Source organism: Schistocerca serialis, chromosome 4 (assembly GCF_023864345.2).
Source record: "Schistocerca serialis cubense isolate TAMUIC-IGC-003099 chromosome 4, iqSchSeri2.2, whole genome shotgun sequence".
In the NCBI taxonomy this organism is placed as follows: Eukaryota; Metazoa; Arthropoda; class Insecta; order Orthoptera; family Acrididae; genus Schistocerca; species Schistocerca serialis.
Window position 1 is genome coordinate 37852657 of NC_064641.1, and position 25320 is coordinate 37877976.

The window sequence follows — 25320 nt, forward strand, 5'->3', positions numbered from 1 at the left end:
TTGAACATCTACGAGCAGTAAAAACCTAACCACACATTTCACAGTCTTTCAAATAAATTGAATACACACTGTCATTGCTTTAACACATGGCCTATTGGTGTAACACTTATTTCACAGTTAAGTTGATTCATTGAAATCGGGCCCTTATACATCATCACAATAATAGGCACTGAAACTACACACTGTTGGATGTTTATTTTACAGAAATTACAATTAAAACTTAGCTCATTCTATTAATTGAATACATTGAAAACTTCCTTCTTTTTAACAGTTTCTTCTACTCAAAAGTTAAGCTGAATGATTTGTTTAAATTCTGAAATTAACAAATATCATTACACAAACAATACTTCTGACAAAACTGTTAATTAGTTCGGAATTAATTAAAGGCTAGCTTTGCTAACATGTTTTCAAATAGAGCCGAATAGACCCTATAAGAATACTGTAAGTTGTCCCTCCAAATGTTTACAATTAGTACAGTTTATATTTGTTTATAAGTCATCAATAGAATTTAAGTTACGAAACAATTACTGAATTCACCCAATGACAAAACAAACTAACTAGGCATAGTCAAAATAAATTAGAAAATCTATTACATACAAAATTAGATCTGGTGGTATATTCTTTATGACTAAGGGCCAACCTATTTCTTTTATAAAAATGCAGATTATACTCACATATGTTAATGATAATTAGTTAGACATTAAAAAAATGAATTTTAAGAGGGCAGATGGGAAAACAACAGGGGAAGTAAAATTATCCTAGCTTGCTTCGTCACAAGTCGCGAAATCTTACATGTCCACAGCCCTCATTCTGGAAACCTCATTCTTTTGTCCAAAGAGGAAATTAAAGAAGTCTGAGAGCAGAAAAAAGAAGAATGGTCCAAACAAACTACTCCTATGAAAGGAATTCAGAAGATAATATTCAGATTCACAACCTGACAAAGGGAATGTTTGTAGTGTGTGTATGACTGTGACTGGTGGATTGCAGAAATTATAGACACTAGTTATGAGTTAAACAAAATTGTAGTGAACTTTATGCTACCATATGGACCAGCTGCTGGATATAGGTTTCCAGCTGAAGGACAGCAACAATGCCATCAGTGCTTACTTCCTGTTCACAATGTTTTGAAGACTGTAAGTACTCCAGTTCCTATTGGTTCAACAGGAAGGCATCACTCCATATAAAAGGAAGATACTGAAGCAGTGGAACAGATTTTTATTTCATTGACTGGCTCATTTCAGTACAAAACAGAGTGCACAGAAGTTGCACCTTTCATGTACATTTTGGAACCATTTAAAATGTTTGAAACATGAGTCTCTTACTCATTTTTCAAAACTAAAATTATGTTAAATAAGACTAGGTTTTTATGAGCCTGTTATGTGATAATGTGGTAATAAAACAGATTTTATGTATGGCAAAAAAATTCAATTGTTTTTTTCAGGGAGTGTAGGATTATACGATACTAATAGGTAGGGGGGGGAATCAAAATTTTATGGATTGGCATTTTTGAAAAAAAAATTTCCATAAATTATAAAAAAAGTTCAGAACGCTATAGTAAAAGAACATTGACAGATAAGTCCAAATGGAGGCTTTCTTTGTAATCATAAAGCAATCATCTTTCAAATAAAAAAGCCAGCAAAATTTCTAGAACTGTTCCAGAGATACAGCATTCTAAAAATTTTTCCAAAATTCGTTTCTTCAAAATGGTATACGCAGAGTCATCTTTGGAGAGTTGTATCTTGGAGCACAAACTTTTTTGGAGAAAACAAAAAAAAATGTGTGTTCCTTGCTTAGTCCTTCATTTTAACATATGCTAAATTCAATAACATCCTAGACTATGGAGGTAAGATATTTCCTGTCCTAGCTGAATTGATATGGACTACACCTTATGTAACAAAAAACAAAATGATCCTTAACCGAATCCTGCATCTTCGTAGATGGACAGTGACAACATACCTCATGGCGCTCTTCTAACTGTGCAAGCTCTCTCAGCCTTTCTTTCTCTAACCGTGTTGGCAATTCCTTTATGACATCTGTCTGCAGGTGCACAATACGAGCCATCAACCCAAACATTGTTTCTGGGATAATGTGTAGCACACGACGAACGTATGACACCAGCTCACCAGAGTAATACTGTGAAACTGACACCATATCAGCACTGCGAGCTTGGTTGATTCGTAACAGAGGAATCTCCAATGCAGATGAAAGCTGGAACAAAAATTACATGACATGGAAAACAGAATAAGTTTGGCTATAAGTGGGGAAAGTTATATTTACTAAAAAAGTATACTAGATAGTAACACCAAGTAAAGGAGTGTGGTGGCGGCAATTTGTGGCATTGGTAATACTAGTAGCGGATAATAATTTAAGCTGGCAGACATGTAGAGTAGTAAATCCTTTCAACAAGAGACATGAGTGGGCACCCCGGGCAATAAAAACTGCTGGAAGTAATATTGTCTTGCATGATCAGCAAATATCTACAGATTGGACCACAAAAGGAAGGAATATTATGGTTTGGCAGCCTGTAAATGACAAGTTCATTGGACACAGAGCATTGGCCTGAATACAGGAAGAATATGGGAAAAAAAAGACCAAGCCCATTCCATTTAACATTCGAAAGCATTCACATGGATTTCTGCAATGTGCTACAAAACAAAACAATGCAAGATCACTTTCTACATTGTAGGCTAAACAGAGTACATCGTTTGGTAAATTGTTACGTCAATGTTCTGCCATATCTCAAACTGCAAAGGTATAGGATAGAAATATAAACCTCTACTTATGTTATTCTCAGCTAACACCTATAGGTATCCCCACTGATCATGTATAAATGAAAACTTTGTTTGAGACTAACAGGGAAGGCACAAGTACAAAGTTTGATGACATTTATATTGTGTTCTGTTACAGAAAGTATTGCTTTCACAGTCTGGAGGTCTGTGTTTGATTCATATAGAGATGAGGTGACTTACCGAACGAAAGCGCTGGCAGGTCGATAGACACACAAGCAAACACAAACATACACACAAAATTCAAGCTTTCGCAACAAACTGTTGCCTCATCAGGAAAGAGGGAAGGAGAGGGGAAGACGAAAGGAAGTGGGTTTTAAGGGAGAGGGTAAGGAGTCATTCCAATCCCGGGAGCGGAAAGACTTACCTTTGGGGGAAAAAAGGACAGGTATACACTCGCACACACGCACATATCCATCCACACATACAGACACAAGCTTGTGTCTGTATGTGTGGATGGATATGTGCGTGTGTACACAAGCAGACATATGTCTGCTTGTGTCTGTATGTGTGGATGGATATGTGCGTGTGTGCGAGTGTATACCTGTCCTTTTTTCCCCCCAAAGGTAAGTCTTTCCGCTCCCGGGATTGGAATGACTCCTTACCCTCTCCCTTAAAACCCACATCCTTTCGTCTTCCCCTCTCCTTCCCTCTTTCCTGATGAGGCAACAGTTTGTTGCGAAAGCTTGAATTTTGTGTGTATGTTTGTGTTTGTTTGTGTGTCTATCGACCTGCCAGCGCTTTCGTTCGGTAAGTCACCTCATCTTTGTTTTTATATATAATTTTTCCCACATGGAATGTTTCCTTCTCTAGTTCATATTCAGAAGTAAAACATGTCTGTTGTGCCAGATGTAGCTGATAACTGCTGCCAGATTGGAAAGCAAGTAACTTAATGCAGATGAGTAGAATGGTCTGCTGCTTGACACAGTCATGTTGGTAAAATACCTGTGTACGTGTAATGTTTCAAAGTGATATGTACTGGAACAAGCAGATAAGGATGGTAGTTGCTAAGTTGAATGATCAACTTTGGTTTATTGGCAGAATTTTAGGAAAGTGTAGCTCATCTACAAAGGAAACTGTACAGAACACTAGCGCTATTTGTTCTTGAGTACTGCTCATGTGTTTGGGCTACCCAACAGTTCGGTTTAAGGAAGACATCAAAGCAATTCAGAGGCATGCTGAATTCCCTGGGGGAATATTAATGAAAAGATTGCTCAGAATAAGCTAGAAAGTAGTGCTATGCAAGGCGTTGGAAGGAGGGAACTGTTTGAAACTCCTAAAGGAAGGACTACTTAGCTGCCTGGAATAAGAGGTAAGAGATGTACCAACGATGTTTCTGAATGTGGTTAAAAAGAGATCACTAACTAGACCAACAAACATGCAATCCAAATTCTCTTTCCTTAGAGTCGTAGGAGTCTGACTGGAGAGCAAACTTTGGAGAACCAAACATCACGCCTATCTCAGTTTGATTAAATATTACACAGTGCATAAACAGGGAAAACATGTAAAAAGATATGTTAAACAGTCACAGCAGAATGAAAATCATTCTCTGAATAAATTTACAATTCGTGGATCCATTTCATCCACTGTAATGAACAACTTAAAAAAATATCCTAAAGCATTATGATATTACTGAAATTACCTTGAGAAATGTTGCTCTCAGTTTTATCACAAGAGATGGATCCTTCTTAATTCCCTGTTGCATGTAAGAAGTATATGGGTCAATTATCTCCCACGCATAGCTGAGATCTCCTACAATTTGCAATGTGATTAGGACTTCCTCTTTTATGTTTCCTGTCCTCACCATCTGCATCAGGAAACGCCTTGTGTCTACAATGAACTGCTTTACCTGCATATTGGCCTCCAACTGATGAAATGCTGTAGAAAGACAATTGTTAATTTAGTTGTGATAACATTATAGACAATAAATGAACAGTGGCATAAAAAAGTATCCAAAAATACCAATGAAAAGTTTTTATTCACGACTTCCCTGCTTTCAAATGGGGAAAAGTGGGGCGAATGATTCTGGTAGTATACTTCATACCCTCCACCACACACTTACACACGTTGAGTACAAGTGTAGATAAAGAACTTTCCAGTTGACTTACAGTGATGGGAGAATGTAGCTGTGCTGGTAAGTCACCTGATTCCATATACCATATATCATACTAACAACAAATGCTATTGCTACAGACAGATCATTTACAGGATATTTATTTATTCGTGTCAGAAGTACCAGGACACAGACTGTACTGATTTAAAAATATACATATTTGTATACATGAGTAATTCAAAGACATGTTGTTGTTGTTGTGGTCTTCAGTCCTGAGACTGGTTTGATGCAGCTCTCCATGCTCTCCATGCTACTCTATCCTATGGAAAGCAAAGAACTTACAGTGCAAGAGATGTGTTTCACAGTCTCGAAGATGGACAAATCCTCATGGCTCTTAAGGTACGCATTTTTGACTCCATGTTTACAAGACTTTTTTTTCTTGTTTTGGTGTAAAGAACCTATCCCACAAGATCGTCAAAGTATTTTTGAAATATACTGTATAAACAATAATTTGACAATAAATCACATTAATAATTTTATATATCCTAAGGCTGTGACACACACTACATAGCTGAGCCACAAAATATTATACATATGTTATCTACACTGTATACAAAATTAGACCTCCAATCCATTTTGGAAAATAAGACATGCTGCTATATTTATGTCAGATAATTATATAATAAAAAAATGTTTTCCATTTTCCTTTCATTTCTGATCACAACTGCTACATCACAGCACAAAGTTTCTTCAGTCACCTCATGTCTTACTGTGCACCCCACCCACCTCATTACACATTCATCCCAGAAGCAGGAAAATCAACCCAATGGAAAAGTCTGCAATATCTGCTGACATAAACCTAATTGAGCATGGTAGGGACTAGTTGAAATTTGCTGTGTTTTATTCCAGGAATCCTCATCACACATCAAATGGCTTCAGGAAACTGCTGTTGAAGAGTAGAACAGGCTTGACCAGCAACATCTCAACTACATTGTGGGCAGAATGCAAAGGAGGATCCTAGCACATTACAATGCGTAACGTGGAACAACACAGAACTGAATGTTCTGATAGCAAAGATGTGCAGTTTCAAAGGAAGTGTGTTTATTTTGGTTATTGTTTTGTTTTTATTTTACAGTAAAGTTTTTCTTTTCTTTTCATAAGGTTTATCTTTTCATTCCCTGTTCTCCTTGGATCTAGGTCCATATCCATTTACAGATATGGAGGTATAGCAAGACATTTTTGAGCAGAGTGTATCAATAAATTTACAAACACTACTTAAATACTACAAAAACTCAAACAAGACATAATTCAGGATGGAATAACAGCAGTATGCAATGGATAGCTTGTTTCTCACCACACAGAGGTGGTGTGGTGTCATAGACTGGAACAATGAAAAAGCTTGCAAAAATCATTACACTTTCAGACAATGTTCGTCTTCCAAAATAAAACAATCACTCACTCACACACACACACACACACACACACACACACACACACACACAGTGTAACTGGCTCCGGGGGTAGGGTTCAACTGCAACTGCATCTGACATGACGAGAATCGTGGGTGGTACTGGAGCAACTGAATCACTTCCTCCACCAGGGTTTCGACCAACACTCATCATGCCCGGAAATGAGGAATATCCTCCCCACCACTTTCACACTGGTATTACACCACCCACTGACCCTATGCAATATCCTTGTATACCCCAACTCCACCCCTCGCCCCACGCCCTTTCCTCGCAGCTCATACCTCTGCAATAGAACTGTAGTCAACATGGTGCAAGAAGATCCTTGAAAGCTCTCAGCACTGTTGCCAGCTTTCAACTTCAAAAAGTTAACAGCTGCAGGTGAAAACTGTAGCCACCTACATAGTTGTGCAAATAATGAGGCACTGCCATAGAGATGTTAACAAAATTGCATTGGGTTATTAGCAGAGGTGGGGCCTTGAAGCTGTTGCAACCAGCCCACTGAATCTGTCAGGGATCAACTCATGCTGACTCAATTACAGATGCAAAACCTGTCCTATACTTACTCCTATTCCCATTACCACCTACTCCAGTCCATCACAGAAATCTCCTACCCCATCAAAGACAAGGCTACCTGTGGCAGTAACAAACTAAGCTGCAATCACTGTGCCACCATATATAAGATGACAATTAACAAATCTTCTGTTTGCATTAGTAGCCACCTCCAAACAGTGGCTAAGAGACATTTGGACCACCCAGTTGCTAAACATGTTGCCCTGCACAATGTGCTTCATTTTAATGACTGCTTCACAACCTGTGTCATCTGGTTTCCTCCAAGCAACCCCAGGTTTTCTGAATTGCACTGGTGATACTTCTCCACACAGCATAGGCAACACAGCATCTTCCCCCACCCCTACACTGCTATCCCTCCCCTTTTTCTATCCCATGTTTCACCATTACCCTCATGACCTAGGAAAGCAAATTGCTGCATGTGATTAGTAGCGGCTTGTCCTCTTCATATTGTTGTTAAACATTAGAAAAATTTTTTTCTAAGAGCAATCTGTACTTAAAAAACTGAGATACAGTTGATAATTTTTTCTTCTATCCTGAATACATCTACATTTAGCTGTTACCTTGAACTTCATCAAGTGCTTGTATGAGACGAGCGATTTTTCTTCCAGAGGCTGCAGCATCGTCATGTTTCAAGGAATCAATTTGTTTGGCCATTGCAGAAAACCACATCTTCAAATTATCTGTTGAAAAATAAATTACCAAAATTCAATTTCTTGAGACTTATTTGGAATGCATAGTGTCAAGAGCTTTAAATTCAAAATACCATTTTTCTCCACTCTAGTGAGTGGCTTAGTTCCAGAAAATACTTCTGATAACTCTTGCATCCTTTCTCTTCCTTCCATTTTGTAGCTATCCCACTTATTGTGTTTCTCTAACAGTAACTGAAAAAGAGATGACTTTTAATAGCATATTAATGTTGATGAAGTTACAAAAGAAGCATAGCAATAACATGATGAAACAAACTTTTCATTTAGATAGTATAACAAATTAAGTAGAACTCTACATACATGCTTAAAAAGATCCTTTATTTTTAGTTCAAACTCTGCTGTGTTTAAAAGCAGTTCAAACACCTGAAGAGGAGTGTATTTTGCATCATTTATTACTTGATCACGTATCTGTTTACACCGTTTATTTCCATCCCATGCTGAAAAGTAATTAGTGTACATTGTTAGTTGAATGCAGAGAAATAAACAGCACTTTTTTCACAGTATCCAATAAAATACATCATATGTCCACATGCAAAAGCATTTCAAGTCCCTATCTCATCTCTAATCTTTTGTTGAATGCTGTGCATTATCCTTACAACACCTCCATCAAATTCACCCATACACACAAATTAAATAACTGACATTTTATTTCAATGCATTCAAAAGATGAAAAAATAAGGAGGGTGTTATATGCTCCAGAAGACAGACAGGCAGACAGAGAGAGAGAGATTAATGGGAAAAACCAAACAGTGTGTGTGTGTGTGTGTGTGTCTAGGAAATAAACTCCTGATTGCTACTGAAGATTAATTGCCACATCAAGCCTAAATAATAGACAGACTATGGCAATACTCATTATACTGGCTGCCAGATTTGGCTCATTCAGTCAAACTTCATTAGGTAACAGCGAAACTAGTGGCTCAACTTCCCTTTCAAAGCAACATTTATGCCACAGCTGCTGTCCAGGTAGCATCGTAAGAAGCAACAACTACAAAACAGGTGTCTATAGTAGACAGGATTTATGTGGAACCACTGCACTTAATTCATGCAGCTGCTGGCAGAGCTTTGTAACTCAGTTGCTACCATTCATTGCAGGGGAAAACTGATATGAAAGTAGAGATGTTGGAGGAAGTCGGTACCATAAGCATCTTCGAGTTTGACTGCCTGAGCAGCACACGTGGGCCCCTTACCAATGCCTATAAATTCAACAGAAAATATATGGACCTTAGTGAAAGGAAAGAGCAAATCAGCAAATTGTACATTTAGGATTAAAGAACTGTAGCATTTACCTGAGGAAGTCATTTTTGGTGTTTTTGGAAAATTGGTTTAAGTGCACATGCCACATCAAAAATTTACTACAAAATTTCACTGAAAGCATTATCACTGTTTCAAATCATTCCTTGGGTATTTAGTTTTCAGATGCACCTATTTCTCAAGAATGGGAGTACTAACAACTATAAATTACATTACATGATACATATATTGTTCTTTTTCTTTCCCACAGTTATCATCACAGTTCCCTCTCTCCATTCCCTTAATTGTCATCCTTCCATTACCTCTTCCCTTACAAAAATTTATTAATACGGCACAGAATATCTAACAGGCATGCAGTACGTGTGATGGCATATTGTGGGGGGCAGTAATTATTATTATTATTATTATTTTAAATAGAGAAGTTAAAACTAACACCGCCGCAAGCCGGTCCCAAGCCCGGGCCCATCTAAAAACAAGAGGATGGGGAAGTGTGGAGGGGGAGGAGTAACAACCTCGTAAAAAAACCAGGGTCCGTCCGGCTCCAGATGGTAGCACCCTGTCATAGGGCCCCTGCCTAGGGTTACTAGGTGAAACCCAGCCAACGGTCTCAATGGCGGAAGAGGAACAATTTCCCAACGGCAGAGAGAGCGGAAGAGCTAACTCCAGGGCTTACTACCTTGGTTTTAATTTCGGATTCGGGGCAACCCGATCCCCCAATTTATTATCCAACAATTACTGCAAAGCATGATGGGAACGTCGTCAAAGATAGACACTACTCCAAGAGGTAGACCGAATGGCAAATCCTCCGTTGTTCGTAGAAACAATGCAAAGGGGTCAAAGGATTTTGGAGGACCCCAACCAACATGTATGCAGCCCTCAACACTGAAATTTAAGAAAGCAACTATGTTTGCAACCCTAAATGTAAACTCTCTAATTAAAGTAGGAAAATTGAAATTATTGATTGAAAAGCTGAACCAGAAAGAAATTTTAATATGTGCATTACAAGAAACAAGGTTTTTAGATGAAACTGCTTTAGATTTTGAAAACTATCGTTTATTTAAAGGAAAACCAGGTAAAATCTTAATGAAACAAATGCCATACCTGGGAACAGCATTTCTGGTACATCACTCAATTTTAGATTCAGTTACTAACTTCTACTCGAGTTCTGAGAGACTATCCATTCTTGAGATTAAATGTAAAAACAAAGGATACTCTATAATCAACTGCCATGCACCCATAAACCAGGACAACAAAAATAACCCGGAGAAAGTTGAAGAATTTTGGGAGATACTTGAAATGGAACTGGATAGATGCTCAAAGAAGAACATAAAAATGTTAGTAGGCGATTTTAACGCACAAATAGGAAGGGAGAAAAAATACCATGGAACAGTAGGCCTCTTCCCAGGTCACAAAAGAACTTCAAAAAATGGAGAAAGGCTTATAGAGGTATGTAGGCATTTCAACTTGAAAATAATGACAACACATTTCAAAAAGCTGAGCCGAAAAACTAAAACATGGAGATCACCAAATCCACTTCTCGGAGAATTCCAAATTGACCATGTGGCTATCTCACTTCATTGTCAAGAAGAAATTCAAAACACTAAAGTGCTGAAAAGCCTTGATGTTGATTCAGACCACTATTTGACTACGATTAAATTCAGACCACTCCCATTTCGAAAAGAGAAGAAAACCTTTTACAAAATTCCAAAATATAACACAGAAACGTTAAAAAATGAAGAAATTAAACAACGGTTTCAAAGAGCATTGCACAAAGATAGCGATGGCATATCCACAATAAATAAGGAAGCGGGATGGGAGGAGATCAAAAACGAAATAGTTGAAATAGCAAAAGAAAATTGTCTCGTGAAAAGAGTAAGAAGACATCCATGGTGGGACAATGAATGTGATGAGAACCTGGAGAAGAGACAGAAATTGTGGCAGAAATGGAACTCCACAAAAGATCCTCAAGATCTTGACAATTTTAAAATCCAGAGAAGAGAAACAGCTAAGCTTTTCCGTAATAAAAAAAGAAGACAATTTCAGGATAACCTAGAACAGATTGAGGAAGACTTTAAAAGAAATAATTCTAGAGATTTCTACAAAACTTTTAGAAAACAGCTAACCAAATACCAATCCCCAAATTTATGTTTTAAAGATAAAGAGAACAAGCTAGGTTTGACAAACAAGACTAATTGTGAAATATTAGCAAAATATTTTTAGAATCTACTAAATTGTGAACCACCCAAAGATAAAATGAGTTTTGAAAACCACCGAAATACTAATACCGAGTCAAAACCTCCAGACGCTGAAGAAATAAAACACATAATACACAGTCTAAAAAACAATAAAGCCCCAGGTGAAGACTCCATAGTACCAGAAATCCTAAAAATAATGGATACCAACCTCCCACAAGTTTTGGAACATATGTTTAAGAAGATCTGGGACGAAGAAAGAATTCCTGAAGACTGGCAGTGTGCCCTGATACACCCACTACACAAAAAGGGGGATAAGATGAATGTTAATAATTATAGAGGGATCTCGCTACTACCAGTAGGATACAAAATTTTGTCAAGGAAATTACTTCAAATCGTGGAGCCAGTTCTGGATAAAAAAATAGGTGAATATCAAGCAGGTTTTAGACAAGGTAGATCCTGTGTTGAACAAATATTTAACCTGAAAACACTAATTCGTTACAGAATCTCAAGAGGCCAGAGATTTGCAATAGTATTTGTAGATTTCAAAAAAGCATACGACTCGGTAGATAGAGAAACATTACTGAAAGTATTGGAAGAATTTGGGGTCGATACGAAAACAATTCAAATTATCAAACAGACGCTAACAAACAGTAAGGCCAAAGTTAAATTTATGGGTGAAATTTCAAGGAAGTTCGAAATTAAAACAGGTGTTAGACAAGGTGATGGTTTATCCCCAATCCTCTTCAACTGCGTACTGGAAAAGATATTGAGAATATGGAAAGAAGAACTCAAAGGCACCAAGAATGACATCAGAATTGGAACAAAAAAAGAAAAAATAGAAGTGGACTGTTTAGCTTTTGCAGACGATCTGGCAATAATTACAGAAAACGAAGAAATAGCTCAGAACTACCTGGAGAAACTACAAGAAGTTTCGGCCAGAGCTGGACTGCAGATTTCATTTGAAAAAACCGTGTATATGTCTAATCATAGAAATAACAAGAAAAATCTTATTACTAAATACGGCAATATTAAAAGAGTAGAAAAATTTAAGTATTTAGGTGAAATAATTCAAGTGAATGGTTTAGACAAGAGTGCAAACCAGGCGAGAGCAAGGAAAATGGAATTTGCTTTTCAAAAAACCAAAGACATATATAACAAAAAAAACATTTCGATTCAAGCTAAATTAAGACATTATAAAACTGTCATTAGACCAGAATGCCTGTATGCATCGGAGTGCCTAACTCTTAACAAAAAGGGGGAAATAGAAAACATGGAAAAGAAAGAAAGGAAAATTTTGAGAAAAATATTAGGACCGAGAAAGATTGGAGAAGAGTACAAGCTAAAGAGTAATAAGGAAATATACAAAACTATTGAGAAAGTGAGTGAGGCAATGCGTAAACGCAGACTAACGTTTTATGGTCACCTGTCGAGGATGGATGGAAACAGACTAACAAGAAAAGTGTTTGAACATAGTAACAGGAACGAAAAAACCAACAATAAATGGATACAGATGGTGAACAAGGATTTGGCCTATTTTAATGTCACCCGTGAGTCAATCAGGGACAGGGAAAAGTTTAGACAAATAGTGAACGAAATTAAGTGTTTTCCAGAAGAAACGAAACTAAAGAATAATAACAAGAAATGGTCGGAAGAGCGGAGGAGGAACCACTCGAAAATGATGAGGAAATATTGGGAAGAGAGAAAAAAAGATCAAAAAGCCGGGCAAGTGAATTGTTGAACGTGGTCCAAAGATGGCCGAAATCGAAAGAAGAAGAAGAAGAAGTTAAAACTAATGCAAAGAGCTAAAAGTGTATAAATTTTGAAAACAAAACTACTGCTACATCTCAGTGTCACCTTCTAGCGCTTGTTTGTAAAATTTAAAAGGTCATCCCTTTATGAACAGCTTAGTTAAAAGATTATCATAGCCCAGAAAGCCACAAACTACGTTACAACTGTAACAAATATATACACCTGCTAACTCCACAGATAGCGAAAACATTGGGAAAAAGGTCTGAGACAAAATAAGTTATTCAGAATGTTAAGCAGCATGGAAATTTAACTGTGGTGGGGGACTGGAACCAATAGTAGGAAAAGGAAGAAAAAGAAAAATAGTAGGAGAACATGGACTGGGGAAAAGCAATGAAATGGGAAGTCACCTAGTAGAATTTTGCACAGATTACATTTAAGTATTGCAACACTGTTTAAGAACAATGAAAGATGGTTGTATGTGTGGAAGACACATGGAAACTTTGGAAAGCTTCAGATAAATCACATAATTGTAAGACTTCACTTTCCAAACAAGATTTTAGACCACAAAACATTCCCAAGGCCAAATGTGGATTTTGAGACTGACGGGAAGTATAAAATGGCAAACCAGGAATGGCTTAAGACGAAATGCAAAACTGTAAAAGCACACGTGACTATGGGAAAGATAGATGCTACTTATGGGAAAATTAAAGAAACGTTTGGCAAAACCAGAATGAACTTCAAGAGTTCAGATGGCAAACCACTACTAGGCAAAAAAAGAGAAGATTAAAAGGTGGAAGGAAAATATGGAAGGGCTATAAAATGGAAAAAAACTTGAAGACACTTTTATGGAAAGGGGAGAGCTGAATCCTTGAACCTATTCTTAATGAAAATATAACAAATTTTCTTGAGACCAAGAAACTTATGTCCATGAATCACCATAGTTTCAGAACGCATCACTTAGGTGAAAATCAGCTAGTCCCTTTCTCACATGATATACTGCTAATTATGGATTAAGGGCAACAGGCAGATTCCATATTTCTGGATTTCTGGAAAGCATTTGGCATGGTGCCCCATTGCAGGCTGTTAACGAAGGTGTGAGCATATGAAATAGGTTCACAGATATGTGAGTGGCTCGAAGACTCCCTAAATGCTATAGAGCCCAGCCTATTGTCCCCAATGGTGAGTGTTCATCAGAGACAAGAGTATCATCAGGAGTGCTCCAGGGAAGTGTGATAGGATGCTATTATTCTATATGTACATAAATGATTTGGCAGACAGGGTGACCAGCAATCTGCAGTTGGTTGCTGATGATGCTGGGGTGTACAGCAAGGTCTTGAAGTTTAGGGATTGTAGGAGGCTACAGATACAAGATAACTTAGACAAAATATATAGTTGGTGTGATGAATAGCAGCTAGCTGTAAATGTAGAAAAAAAGAAGATGATATGGATGATTAGGAAAAATGTTTGGATACAGCATTAGTGGTGTTCTGCCGGACACAGTCATATTGTTCAAATTTTTGCGTGTAACATTGCAAAGCAACATGAAATGGAATGAGCATTTGTGGATGGGTAGAGAGGATGAATGGTCAACTTCGGTTTATTGGGAGAATTTTAGGAAAGAGTGGTTCATCTATAAAGGAGACTGCATACAGGAAGCTAGTGCAACCTATTCTTGAGTACTGCTCGAGTGTTTGGGATCCATACCAGGTCACATCGAAGGAAGACATCAAAACAATTCAGAGGTGGGCTGCTAGATTTGTTACCGGTATGTTCCAACAACATGCAAGTGTTAGAGAGATGCTTCGGGAACTCAAATAGGCATCCCTGGAGGAAATGTGATGTTCTTTTCGAGGAACACTACTGAGCAAGTGAACAGGAAAGGAAATGATGTATTGGTACAAGGCATTCTCTGACAAGCACCTTACGATGGCTGGCGGAGTATCTATGTAGATGTACGTGTAGAGAGGAAGTGGGTGAAAGGGGGATAAGGAATGCAGTACTACAGAGAACAGTTTGATGGAGCACTGAAAGTCTAACCGAAAAAAAGGTGGAATACCCTCAGGCTTCGAGAAGAATCTAAGAATATCAAAAAAGGCAAGTGGTGACGCATGTTACTGAAACATCAGTCATGGTCATAAAATACTAACACAAATTATCTACACAGGAATGGTATGATTGGTACAATCTAACTTGTGGGAATACCAATTTGTGTTCTGGAGAAATGTAAGAACATACAAAGCAATACTAAACCTACTACACATAAGACAAGATCGGAGAACTGCAGTCCCAAATTTATACGTTTAGAATAGTTTTTGACAATGTTGACAGGAAGAAGCTCTGAAATTTTGAACTTAACAGGGGTAAAATATATGAAGCAAAAAGTTATCTGTAACATGAACAAGAGCATACTGGAATTACAAGAGTCAAAGGACATTCAAGGGAAGCAAAAGTTGGCAAGTGAATAACACAGGATTATAGCCTTCTCTAAGTAGCCACATTATTTGTTGTTGCATTTCACATCTAGAAATGTTCAAGTCTGTTGGGAAGTATTCTTCAATTTCACGAGTCAACTGTTCTCTTATTATCTTTTTGTTTGTCTAATTAATTTTGAAGTTCTTTCCTAGTAGCCATAAATGCCTCAAGAGCATTTTTTGATTTGTTACTACTGTATGTGTAGGATATGTTGTAGCTGTGTTTTACTTCCTGTTCACAATCTTTATTCCGTGAACAACGCTTTTTCAATGTTTGTAATTCGGTTTTGGGCAAGTTTGATTAATTTGTGTTCAATTTATTCCCAATTTTGTGCCTGCATTTTATCAAGTTGGTATGCTACTAGCAGCAGCTGGATTTTACTCATATCAATTTTAGACATTACTGAAATCCTTTTGTTGAATTTTTGGGGCTTTAAATTTAGTTTCACATGGGTTAGGTAGTGATCTGTATCACGATTTGTTCCTCTGGGTACCTGTTTTAATACCTGCTTGTGATACCAGGCACCATTTTGATTGGTCTATTTGTTCAAACACCTGATATCAGACAGGTCAAAATGGAGATACAGTCAAAATTAGTATCAGCAAAAACAAGAGTGAAAGTAAGTAGGCAGATATTCTAATAACCTAAAGTCATCATTACTGTTTAAATCAAACAATGGAAAATCCAGGACGGAATGTAACAATATTACAGAAGGAAAGTTGCTACTCACCATATAGCTTAGATACTGAGTCACGATAGGCACAACAAAAAGATTCACACAATTATAGTTTTCGGCCATTAAGGCCTTTGTCAGCAATAGACACACATACACACACGCACACACACACACTTATGCAAACGCAACTTGCATACATGCATGCATGTGTGTCTATTGCTGACATAGGCCTTAATGGTCGAAAGCTATAATTGTGTGAATCTTTTTGTTGTGCCTATCGTGACCCAGCATCTCCGCTATATGGTGAGTAGCAACTTTCCTTCTGTAATATCATTACTGTTTAAGGTAGGTCAAAATAAGGATACAATACATAGTGGATATTATCAGCAGAATATGTATGCTAACTAAGATTAGGTATGTATTCTTACAATCTAATTGTTTAAGTAACATTTATTTTTAAATATTCAGTAATTCTTTTACAGAATAGAAACAGTGCTTTATTAGAACTGCCTTTAGTTTCATTTTAAATTTAGGATATGTAACAATTTTCAATTCATCTGGTTTTTTGTTGTGTAGTATGAGACCAATGTTATCCAACACCTCGGATAGTATGTTGGTCTGAAATGGATTTGGTGTATATCTGATTTCTTTCCGGTACTTAGTTGTACACGTTCTTGTTCTGTAGTATTTTGACCTTTCTCAGCTGGTAGTCCCTAGTAAGCAAGGAAGTTTCATAAGTGAATAAGAAGGGAATATTCAGAACACAAAGCTCAATTAAATGAAATCTACAGGACACCACCTCTTGAAGACCACAAATTATTCTTATGGCTCTTTCTTGCATTCCAAACAACATTTATGCTATGAATTGTGTGTCCCCAGAAAATGGTCCCATATCAGAGCAGTGAGAGGGACTTGCATAGTGTGCCTGCATTCTTTTGTTTTAATTGTTGCAGTCTTTAATATTCTTAGACTATAGCACAAAGATGGGAAAAGGGTAACAAATTCACCAGTCATTTTCCTCCATTTTCTCTCTTTCCCAAAGCACCCATTAAACACACCCCACAGAATTTTCACGTGATTTTACGGAGTTTTGAAGACTATATTTTCCACCATTTTCCATGAGTTATTTATATTTTCTGGATTTGATTTAGTTGCTTGGTTGATGACAAATGTGCACTAATTACAGTGTACATTTATTTTCACACTTCAAGGAAACTGACATTAATCTTTTCTTTACAGTCTTTATATCAATTTTGGAACTAAGAATGTTCTGTGAAACTGTGAATGGCAACAACAAATGATGTGTGTCTTTCAAGGATTCTTCTGTCTATTTTATTTTCAAAGAGTCTGTAATTTCCAAAATACATGGAGTTCTCAACTAACAATCTTGTTTCTTACATGGTTAAAACTTTAATTATTTCCTCACAGTGTGTTTTTCCTAATGTGTAGAAATTATAATGTAAAATGTAGCTTAATTTGGCAGTTAAAAGTAACAGAAAACAGAAGCAGGTGCCCTTGGAGTATTTAAACTCGCACATGAGTGAGCAGTAGGCAGTTGAGATCCCTGTTAACTTTGAAGAGACAGGACAGCACAAGTTGTAGACAGGTACAGTTTTAACTGGACAGTTAGTTGGGTGCATAGTTGAGAAGGCAGTGATTTTATAAGTTATGTTCAGTTTCCAACACCTAGAAAATTTTGTGTGAGAAGAGATGTACAGTAAATTCCTGTGCAGTCAACACTTGTATTCATTTGAGAGAGCCTGCAGTGGAATTTTTTTACAGAACAGATATATTTTGGTTGTTACATACGTCAGGCTTAAGCTTAAGTTCTATTCGACTAGGACTATTTTGAGGCTTTGTTTTGTTTTAGGCCACTAGGGCCATATGTGCCCATATCAGAAAGGTAGAACACGAAGACGAAAAAGGAGTTACAAGTGACTATACTATAAACCCTTCACCATATTGCTACGAAGGGTACAAAGTAAAACGCGGTTGACAGCCCGTGCGTTGTTCACTAAAATGGCCGATAACTCAGACGGCAATCATAAATAAGAATGTAAGTGGTTAAAAAAAGAGCATTCCATCAGGAAATAATGAATCATCACAGGCCGAGAACAATGAGAACAAAGTGGTGGGGGATCAGCACTTAACAAATGGCGATGGTTAAAAAGCCACTGGGGGAGGTTTAATTCCCTAGAGTTTGTTCCCATGAAGGTAAGGCAAGTGGTGATGCCAAAGGGACACCACATGCTGACAGTAACACAGAGATCACTGGAGGGAATGGAAGAACTAGTGGGTCAAAGTACGAGGACTGCAGCCTTGGCAGCAGTGCCAGCAGCCTCGTTTGCCGTCATAACGACGTGATTAGTGACCCTCATAAACATCACAGTGGCTCCATCATGAATGAGCAAGTGAAAGCTTTCCTGGACCCATTGCACTAAGGGATGGATGGTGTACAGCACACAGAGGCTCTGAAGGGCACTGAGAGAGTCTGAGCAGATGGCACATTTGGAGAGCCTGTGTCGCCGAATGTACTACATAGCCTGATACAGGGTGAAGAGCTCCACTGTAAATACTGAGCAGTGTTCCGGAAGCTGATACCAAAAACCGTCGGTGCCAATGACGAAGGTACAAAGATACTATCGTGAAGTTCGATGCGAAGGTCGAGAAACTTAATGGCAACAGAGCAAGTCTGGAGTAGTGTCTTTAGGAAGTGAATAAAATCCAAGGTTAACACGGGCCGCCACACGAAGTCAAGGTGGTGAAGGGTTCACACCCATTGGGAAAGTGGCAGGTAGTGTGAAGTGAAGATGCCAGAGCAACGGCCAAAAGAGAACTCCAGGAGGTAACAGAGAAGAGGGACGTGCCCCATACTGGCGATCAAAGGAGTCATAGAAAAAGGAGGCATAGGATGGGTGGCCAGGCATGGCAGACAAATGGCAGGTGTATCTACTGAGGAGAAACTCACGGTGATATGACAGCAGTAGTTTGGTATAAAAGGCACCAGTGGCCAAATAGATGCCACAATGGTGGATTATACTGAGAAGGTGCAACAAGCAACTGGTACAATCAAAGGAGGGTGGTCCGATCCACTCCCCAGGAAGTACCGTTGAGGACACGTAGGACACTGAGGGATCACATACAAAGGGATGCCAGGTAAGACGTGGAAGGACCAAGAAGTTTCCCATCGAGCATGAGCCACAGGAATTGCATAGTTTCAATGAACGGAAGAGTAACGTGCACAAGATGTAAAGACAGTGGAAAAAACCAATTGTGCCACCAGAAGTTCATACAAACAGCTTTGTCAGTGGAAAGGCGAAAGCCACTGTCAATGCTCCACGAGTAAAGACAGTTGAGACAATGCTGAAGATGCTGCTCAAGGAGACAAACCTGTAGAGAACTGCAATAGACGGCACAATCATCAACAAAAAGGGAGCCGGAAATGCCCGGTGGGAGACAGGCCATAATAGAGTTACTGGCGATAGCATAGATGATGACACTCAGGATGGATAAAGGTGTCTGACAAGGTAGAACCTGCACATATCTTGCAAACTTGGTCTTTTGTAAATTTCTGAAGGAAATGGGGCTTGCAGCCTCGGAAGCCCCAAGCGTAGTGAGTACAGAGGATACCTGTCTGCCGTCAGCTGTCATAGGCTTTCTCCAAACCAAAAAACATGGATAAAGTCCAGTATTTTTGCAAAAATCATTCACGACATGGGTTGACAAAGTGACAAGACAGTCAACTACAGATCAGCAGGCTCGAAAGTGCAAGACTCGATCCACCATACCAGCCGGGCATGAATCGTACATTCCATCACCCTGCAAACACAGCTAGTGAGAGAAATGGGGCGGTTGTAAGAAGGAAGGTGCTCATTCTTACCGGGCTTGGGGATGGGTATGAGAGTGGCTAGGAAACATGCCCTATGCACAGATGCGATTGTATGTATGAAGACGAAAGTGCTTGCCCACTAGAGAGATGTTCCTGCAACATCTGAATGTGAACATCGTCCAGCCCTGGGACAGAGAATCAGTATGAAGTGACAACATGAGCTAGTTCTCTCACAGTAAAGGCGACATTGTAGCACTCGCCATTCTGAGAAGAGAAGGGTATCCCTCGAGCCTCCTCTACTTGTTTCCTATGAAGGAAAGCAGGGTGATAGTGGGTGGAGGACAAAATCTCCACAAAATAGCACCCCGAGGTGTTGGAGATAGCAATATGGTTCACTATGACATCATCTGCTACATTCAGGCTGGAAATTGAGGAATGGACCTTGGACCCAGAGAGCTGTCGGAGATTAGCCCTCACAATGGAAGAGGGAATGGAACTGTTATCACACAGAATGCAAAGACACTGTGTGTTCAATAGTTTATAACGAATGAAGTTTGCCATCATAGGGCAATGGCTAAAAATGTGGAGAGCAAGTGTTTGTGCATGAATTGCATTGCGGCACAGCTCAGTCCACCAAGGGACTGGGACGGTGCGTTTAAGTTGAAGTGCGAGGAATGGAACATTCTGCAGTGATAAGGATAATGTTTGTAAGGTATTCTACCGGCTCATTACAACTGGGGATATGTTGTTCATCGAAGGTCACCAGGGAGGAGTAAAACCTCCTGTCAACCTTAAAAAGCTGCCATTTTGGTGTGCACATTAGGTGGGGTAAGCGTCAGCAAATGGATAGAACATGGAAAATTGTCATTCAAGTATGTGTCAGAGAGAACAGACCACTCAAGATGATGGGCAAACTGGGCACTGCAGAAGGAGAGGTCCAAATGGTAATAGGTGTGCATGGAGTCTGAAAGGAACATGGGTGCTCCTCTGTTAAGACAAATGAGGTCAAATGGTAATAGGTATGCATGGAGTCTGAAAGGAACATGGGTGCTCCTCTGTTAAGACAAATGAGGTTAAGTTAATTCAGAAGGTCAGCCAAGAGTGTAACTCTCTGACAGGTTCAGGGAGAACCCCATAGGGGAAGTGCAAAGTTACTGAGCAGCAGAAAGGGGTGAGGGAGTTGCCCAATAAGCTGGGGGAAATCTGCCCTGGTGGCACCAAATGACAGAGGGATGTAAATGGTACAAAGGGAAAAGGTTAAGAGAGGAACGAAAATGGAGACTGACACAGCTTGAAGCCGGGTAGTCATGCTGCTCATCCAGGATGAGCAGCATGACTCCCCCATGACTCCATCCTTGGGGGGGAAGGTCAAAGTGGACCAGAAAGATATGTAAGAGGTCAAAGCGGGCATAAGGACGCAATTTTGTTTTCAGAGGACAAGTGGACACTGCGATTCCAAGGGCAGCCATAATTCCCCTTTGTTGGATCTAAGGCCACGAACGTTCCATTGGAGAAGAGTCATGATGAGAAAAAGGGAAGAGGGAAAAAAATGAAGGGGTGTCACCTCGGTGGCTGCCAAGTGCCAGCCTTCGAACACTCACTGCTACAGGGTGCAGAGGCTGGAGGATCCTGCCCCATGAGACCTACAGAGGTGTCGGCATTCTCCCTCTGTCAGTCTGCATAGCCCAGGGCAGAAAAACGGTTGGCGGTGCGCACCAGCAATACAGAGGTTGGCCAGGTGACAGTATCACAAGGCGACTCCATTGAAGAGAATCTCCGAGTCAGCGAAGGAGAAGACCATTTGCCTCTGATTTCTTGGAGCCCTTACATGTGGCAGATGATGAATCAGATGTTCGTTGGCGGGAGGGACGTAAAAAATCTTCGCGAGAGTATTCCTTCTGTCCTTCCTTGCCTGCCAGTTGTATAGCAGGTGAATTCGCCCCATGAGGTGAATGTTCGGTGGCTCACTGCGAAGCTGGAGGAGGGGGAGACAGTGATGCTACCGTGACACTGGGCGATTTTACAACCGTGTTGCTGAATTTGAGGTAACATGTCTACATATCCCTGTCCTTTGTTGAGCAAGATGCAGCAAGAACAGTACTGTAAATGCCAGATGGTAAAACACAGGCTTTCCAACTAGCCAACAACTTGCGAGCGATGAGGTAAGGCACTTTTTCCTTCACCCGGATCTTCTGGGTGGCCTGCTCATTGAAATACAAGGGACAATCTCAGGAGGAGGCTGAATGGTCACCATTGCAATTGATACAGGGGGGAGAAGGAGGTGGACAACCGCCCTCACGAACATCCCTACCTCATGTTACACATTTGGCTGGATGTTGACAGGACATTCGAGTGTCATCATAACGACGACACTGGTAGCAGCATATCGGGTTAAGAATGTGCAGTTGGATTGTGACAACTTCATAACCTCCTTTGAATCTTGATGGAAACACTGATCTATTAACCATGAGAAAAAGAGTGTGTGTGGTCACTAATGCTGCATCTACCTTTTTCCTCATGTGATGGACTGCAGTGACACCCTGATCCGAGAAGTACGTTTGGATTTCTGCCTACCATCGAGCAGCCTAGTATAAATAACACCACACAAAGAATTCAGTTTTCGATGGGCCTCAACACAAACACGATAGCTGTTGAGGAGTGGAGCTGCAAGCAGTTGTTGTACTTGAGAATCAGAAGTAGTCTCCAAAAACAATGTGCCATTGCATGAACGAGAGCAGGATTTCAGATGGTTAGCAACTGCATCAACACCTTTCTGAATAAGAAACAGATCTGCCATAGGCAAAGGACAGACAATCTTCAGTACAAGAAACCAAGAGGAACTGTAGTGCAACTGCAAGGGTCTTCAAATTGTTAGCCTCATTCTTTTTACCGTATTTACTCGAATCTAAGCCGCACTCTAATCTAAGCCGCACTGGAAAAATGAGACTCGAAATCAAGGAAAAAAAATTTTCCCGAATCTAAGCCGCACCTGAACTTTGAGACTCAAAATTCAAGAGGAGAGAAAAGTTTTAGGCCGCACCTCCAAATTGAAACAAAGTAGGCCCATTGTAATATGAGACACAATTTAGGTCGAATGAATGACGATACAGCTACAGTAGTTTGGTTCGAGTCGTAAGCTTAGCAGTTAAGCTTTACCAGGTAGCCATTGCTATGCGTCAGGCTCTCTTTCCATATTTATACGGGTACCCTTCCTTTTTCATGTGCTTTGTCTGGTTTGAATTGATTGCTTATTTTTCTTTGATCTGATAAGTGTCGTCGTCTGTGTTATAGGTGTTTACATCACTCTACGATGAAAATGCATTACTGTACTGTGTCATGCATTGTTTGTCGCATTCTGATAATGAGATTTACGGCCTGTCGCCGCTTCCAGCATGGCTCGCTTTTTGCTTTTGTACGCACTACCACTGCTTATATATATATATAAAAAGGAGAGAGAGAGAGAGAGAGAGAGAGAGAGAGAGAGAGAGAGAGAGAGAGAGGAATTGTGTCATTAGCGAAACAATGTCAAGAGACTGCTATTTGTTGTTCAAAAATGGCTCTGAGCACTATGCGACTTAACTTCTGAGGTCATCAGTTGCCTAGAACTTATAGAACTTAGAATAATTAAACCTAACTAACCTAAGGACATCACACACATCCATGCCCGAGGCAGGATACAAGCCTGCGACCGTAGCGGTCGCTCGGTTCCAAACTGCAGCACCTAGAACCGCACGGCCACTCCGGCCGGCGCTATTTGTTGTTACTTACACTGCTGCTTTCTTCGATAATGATCAACAAGAACCAAATAACAGACTGTGTACGATAGAAGATGTTCTGAACGAGAGTTATAAAAAAAATAGAGAAAATTTTTCTCCTTTTGAAAGTCTTTGCAGACGCCTCTTTAGTACATTACATTCTGCACAGAAATTAGAGTCATCTTAGATTTAAAAATCTATTCAATTGCCTTGCTTCATTTCTGACTGTAGCAGTATTAGGCACAAGAATAATACGACTATAAACATGACATGATATGTATATTCTTCCGCCTTTGCTGTTGTCTCACTCAAGTTTCGTAGTTTATTAGGCAGACAGGATTTAAATGAGATAGCAGCTAACACGAAAGAATACATGGCAAAATGTTTATATTCGTATTATTCTTATGGTGAAGAGAATACTGCATGTGATTCACAATTCATAAAAGTTCCTATTAGCAACCATCTCTTCTCACAGGTAGGAAAAAATTCAGAATGTAGAGTTGGCCATATTGACAAACATCCCAAACAGTCTTGCCAGTCCGATTTTCGTAGTACACTGAAACGCTGCTACATTCGAAGATGAACAATACGGAATTTGTATTTACTTCGTTGGATAATGTATGAAAATGCAGTGGTCGAAACTCGGGGCGGAGAAAAAAGCTCGTCTTCCACCTTTTCTTTTTTAAATTTATTTACTGACGCAGAGGTTTTGGCGCCAGTATTTATTTTTGTGACTGCAAAGCATGCCTGTGTAGCGCTACATATATTCCATGGCAGAAGTTAGTTGTGGCGGCACCTACCAACATTTTTCATAACTTCCGTTTACTTTGCACTCGATTCTAAGCCACAGGCGTTTTTTTGGATTACAAAAACCTGAAAAAAAGTGCAGCTTAGATTCAAGTAGACACAGACTGTGACTGACGACTGGCTAATTGCAAGAGCATCCCCCATGATCGATAGTGTCTCTGATGGTGCACTCCTTCCAACTGGGGACCCCCTCAGAGAAGGAGGGAGGAGGGGGGGGGGGGTTGCACCCACCTTAGGTGATTGTTCAAACTTCAGGTCACACCTCTAAAACAACTTACAGAGGGACCAATTGGCAATTTGGGAAGGTAACAGAACAGGCAATCAACCCTTCCTTGGTCTGGCCTCTACCAGGGGGTAGGTACAAACCCTACCTATTGACCTGGGGCTGGGAATTATGCATTACCCAGTCACCTGTTACGTGTCAGACGCATGGGCGAGACTTCAGGAGTGCATAGGCAGGAAGAAGAAAAAGAGGAACCTCAAATGCCAAAGCAGAGGAAAGATAGGAGAAGGGGAATGAGGAAATAAAAAAGGAGTGAGAAACTGGGGAGAGCTGTTCTGCTGTCGGGCTACTGAAAATGCAGAACACATTTCCAAAAACATCCCAGACATGTTCCCCAAGGGTGAGGAAAAGGAACAGCAAGAGTATAGAGGCTTTGTGGAAATTTATGGATGAGTGGTCTGTGTAGGGATAAAATAATGTTTTACTTTAAGAGCAGGTATGATGACATTTTTCAAAACATTAATACTTTATATTATAACACTATTATTTTACTTTATTATTATTATAATTATGCTGGGTTTTCCATTGTTTAATACTAAGTTCCTAACTTAAATGAAAATAATCCAGCTTCTACTTCTACTAATTTATTTGGACACTGGGACTCGCTGCTGTGTGATGTCTCTCCTAAACAGTTAACACCTATCTGAAGGTCAAGTTCCATCTCGACACCCTTGGATAGGCTCATGCAGTGTCAAGCCACAGAATAATTAATTTTTAC

The 25320-nt window shown here is 39.5% G+C and overlaps 1 protein-coding gene across 5 annotated transcripts in view; it reads right to left on the minus strand.

The window, feature by feature from the left end:
- Window positions 1-25320, minus strand: part of LOC126473598 (WASH complex subunit 5) — a 180042-nt gene that overhangs the window by 84760 nt on the left and 69962 nt on the right. For all 5 annotated transcript variants that reach the window (XM_050100747.1, XM_050100746.1, XM_050100749.1 and 2 more), the window contains 5 exons: window positions 7886-8022; window positions 7642-7759; window positions 7439-7558; window positions 4429-4664; window positions 1957-2208 (listed from right to left, as the gene is read on the minus strand). In XM_050100747.1, coding sequence (XP_049956704.1) covers window positions 1957-2208; window positions 4429-4664; window positions 7439-7558; window positions 7642-7759; window positions 7886-8022 — 863 coding nt within the window. The remainder of the gene's footprint in view (window positions 1-1956; window positions 2209-4428; window positions 4665-7438; window positions 7559-7641; window positions 7760-7885; window positions 8023-25320) is intronic.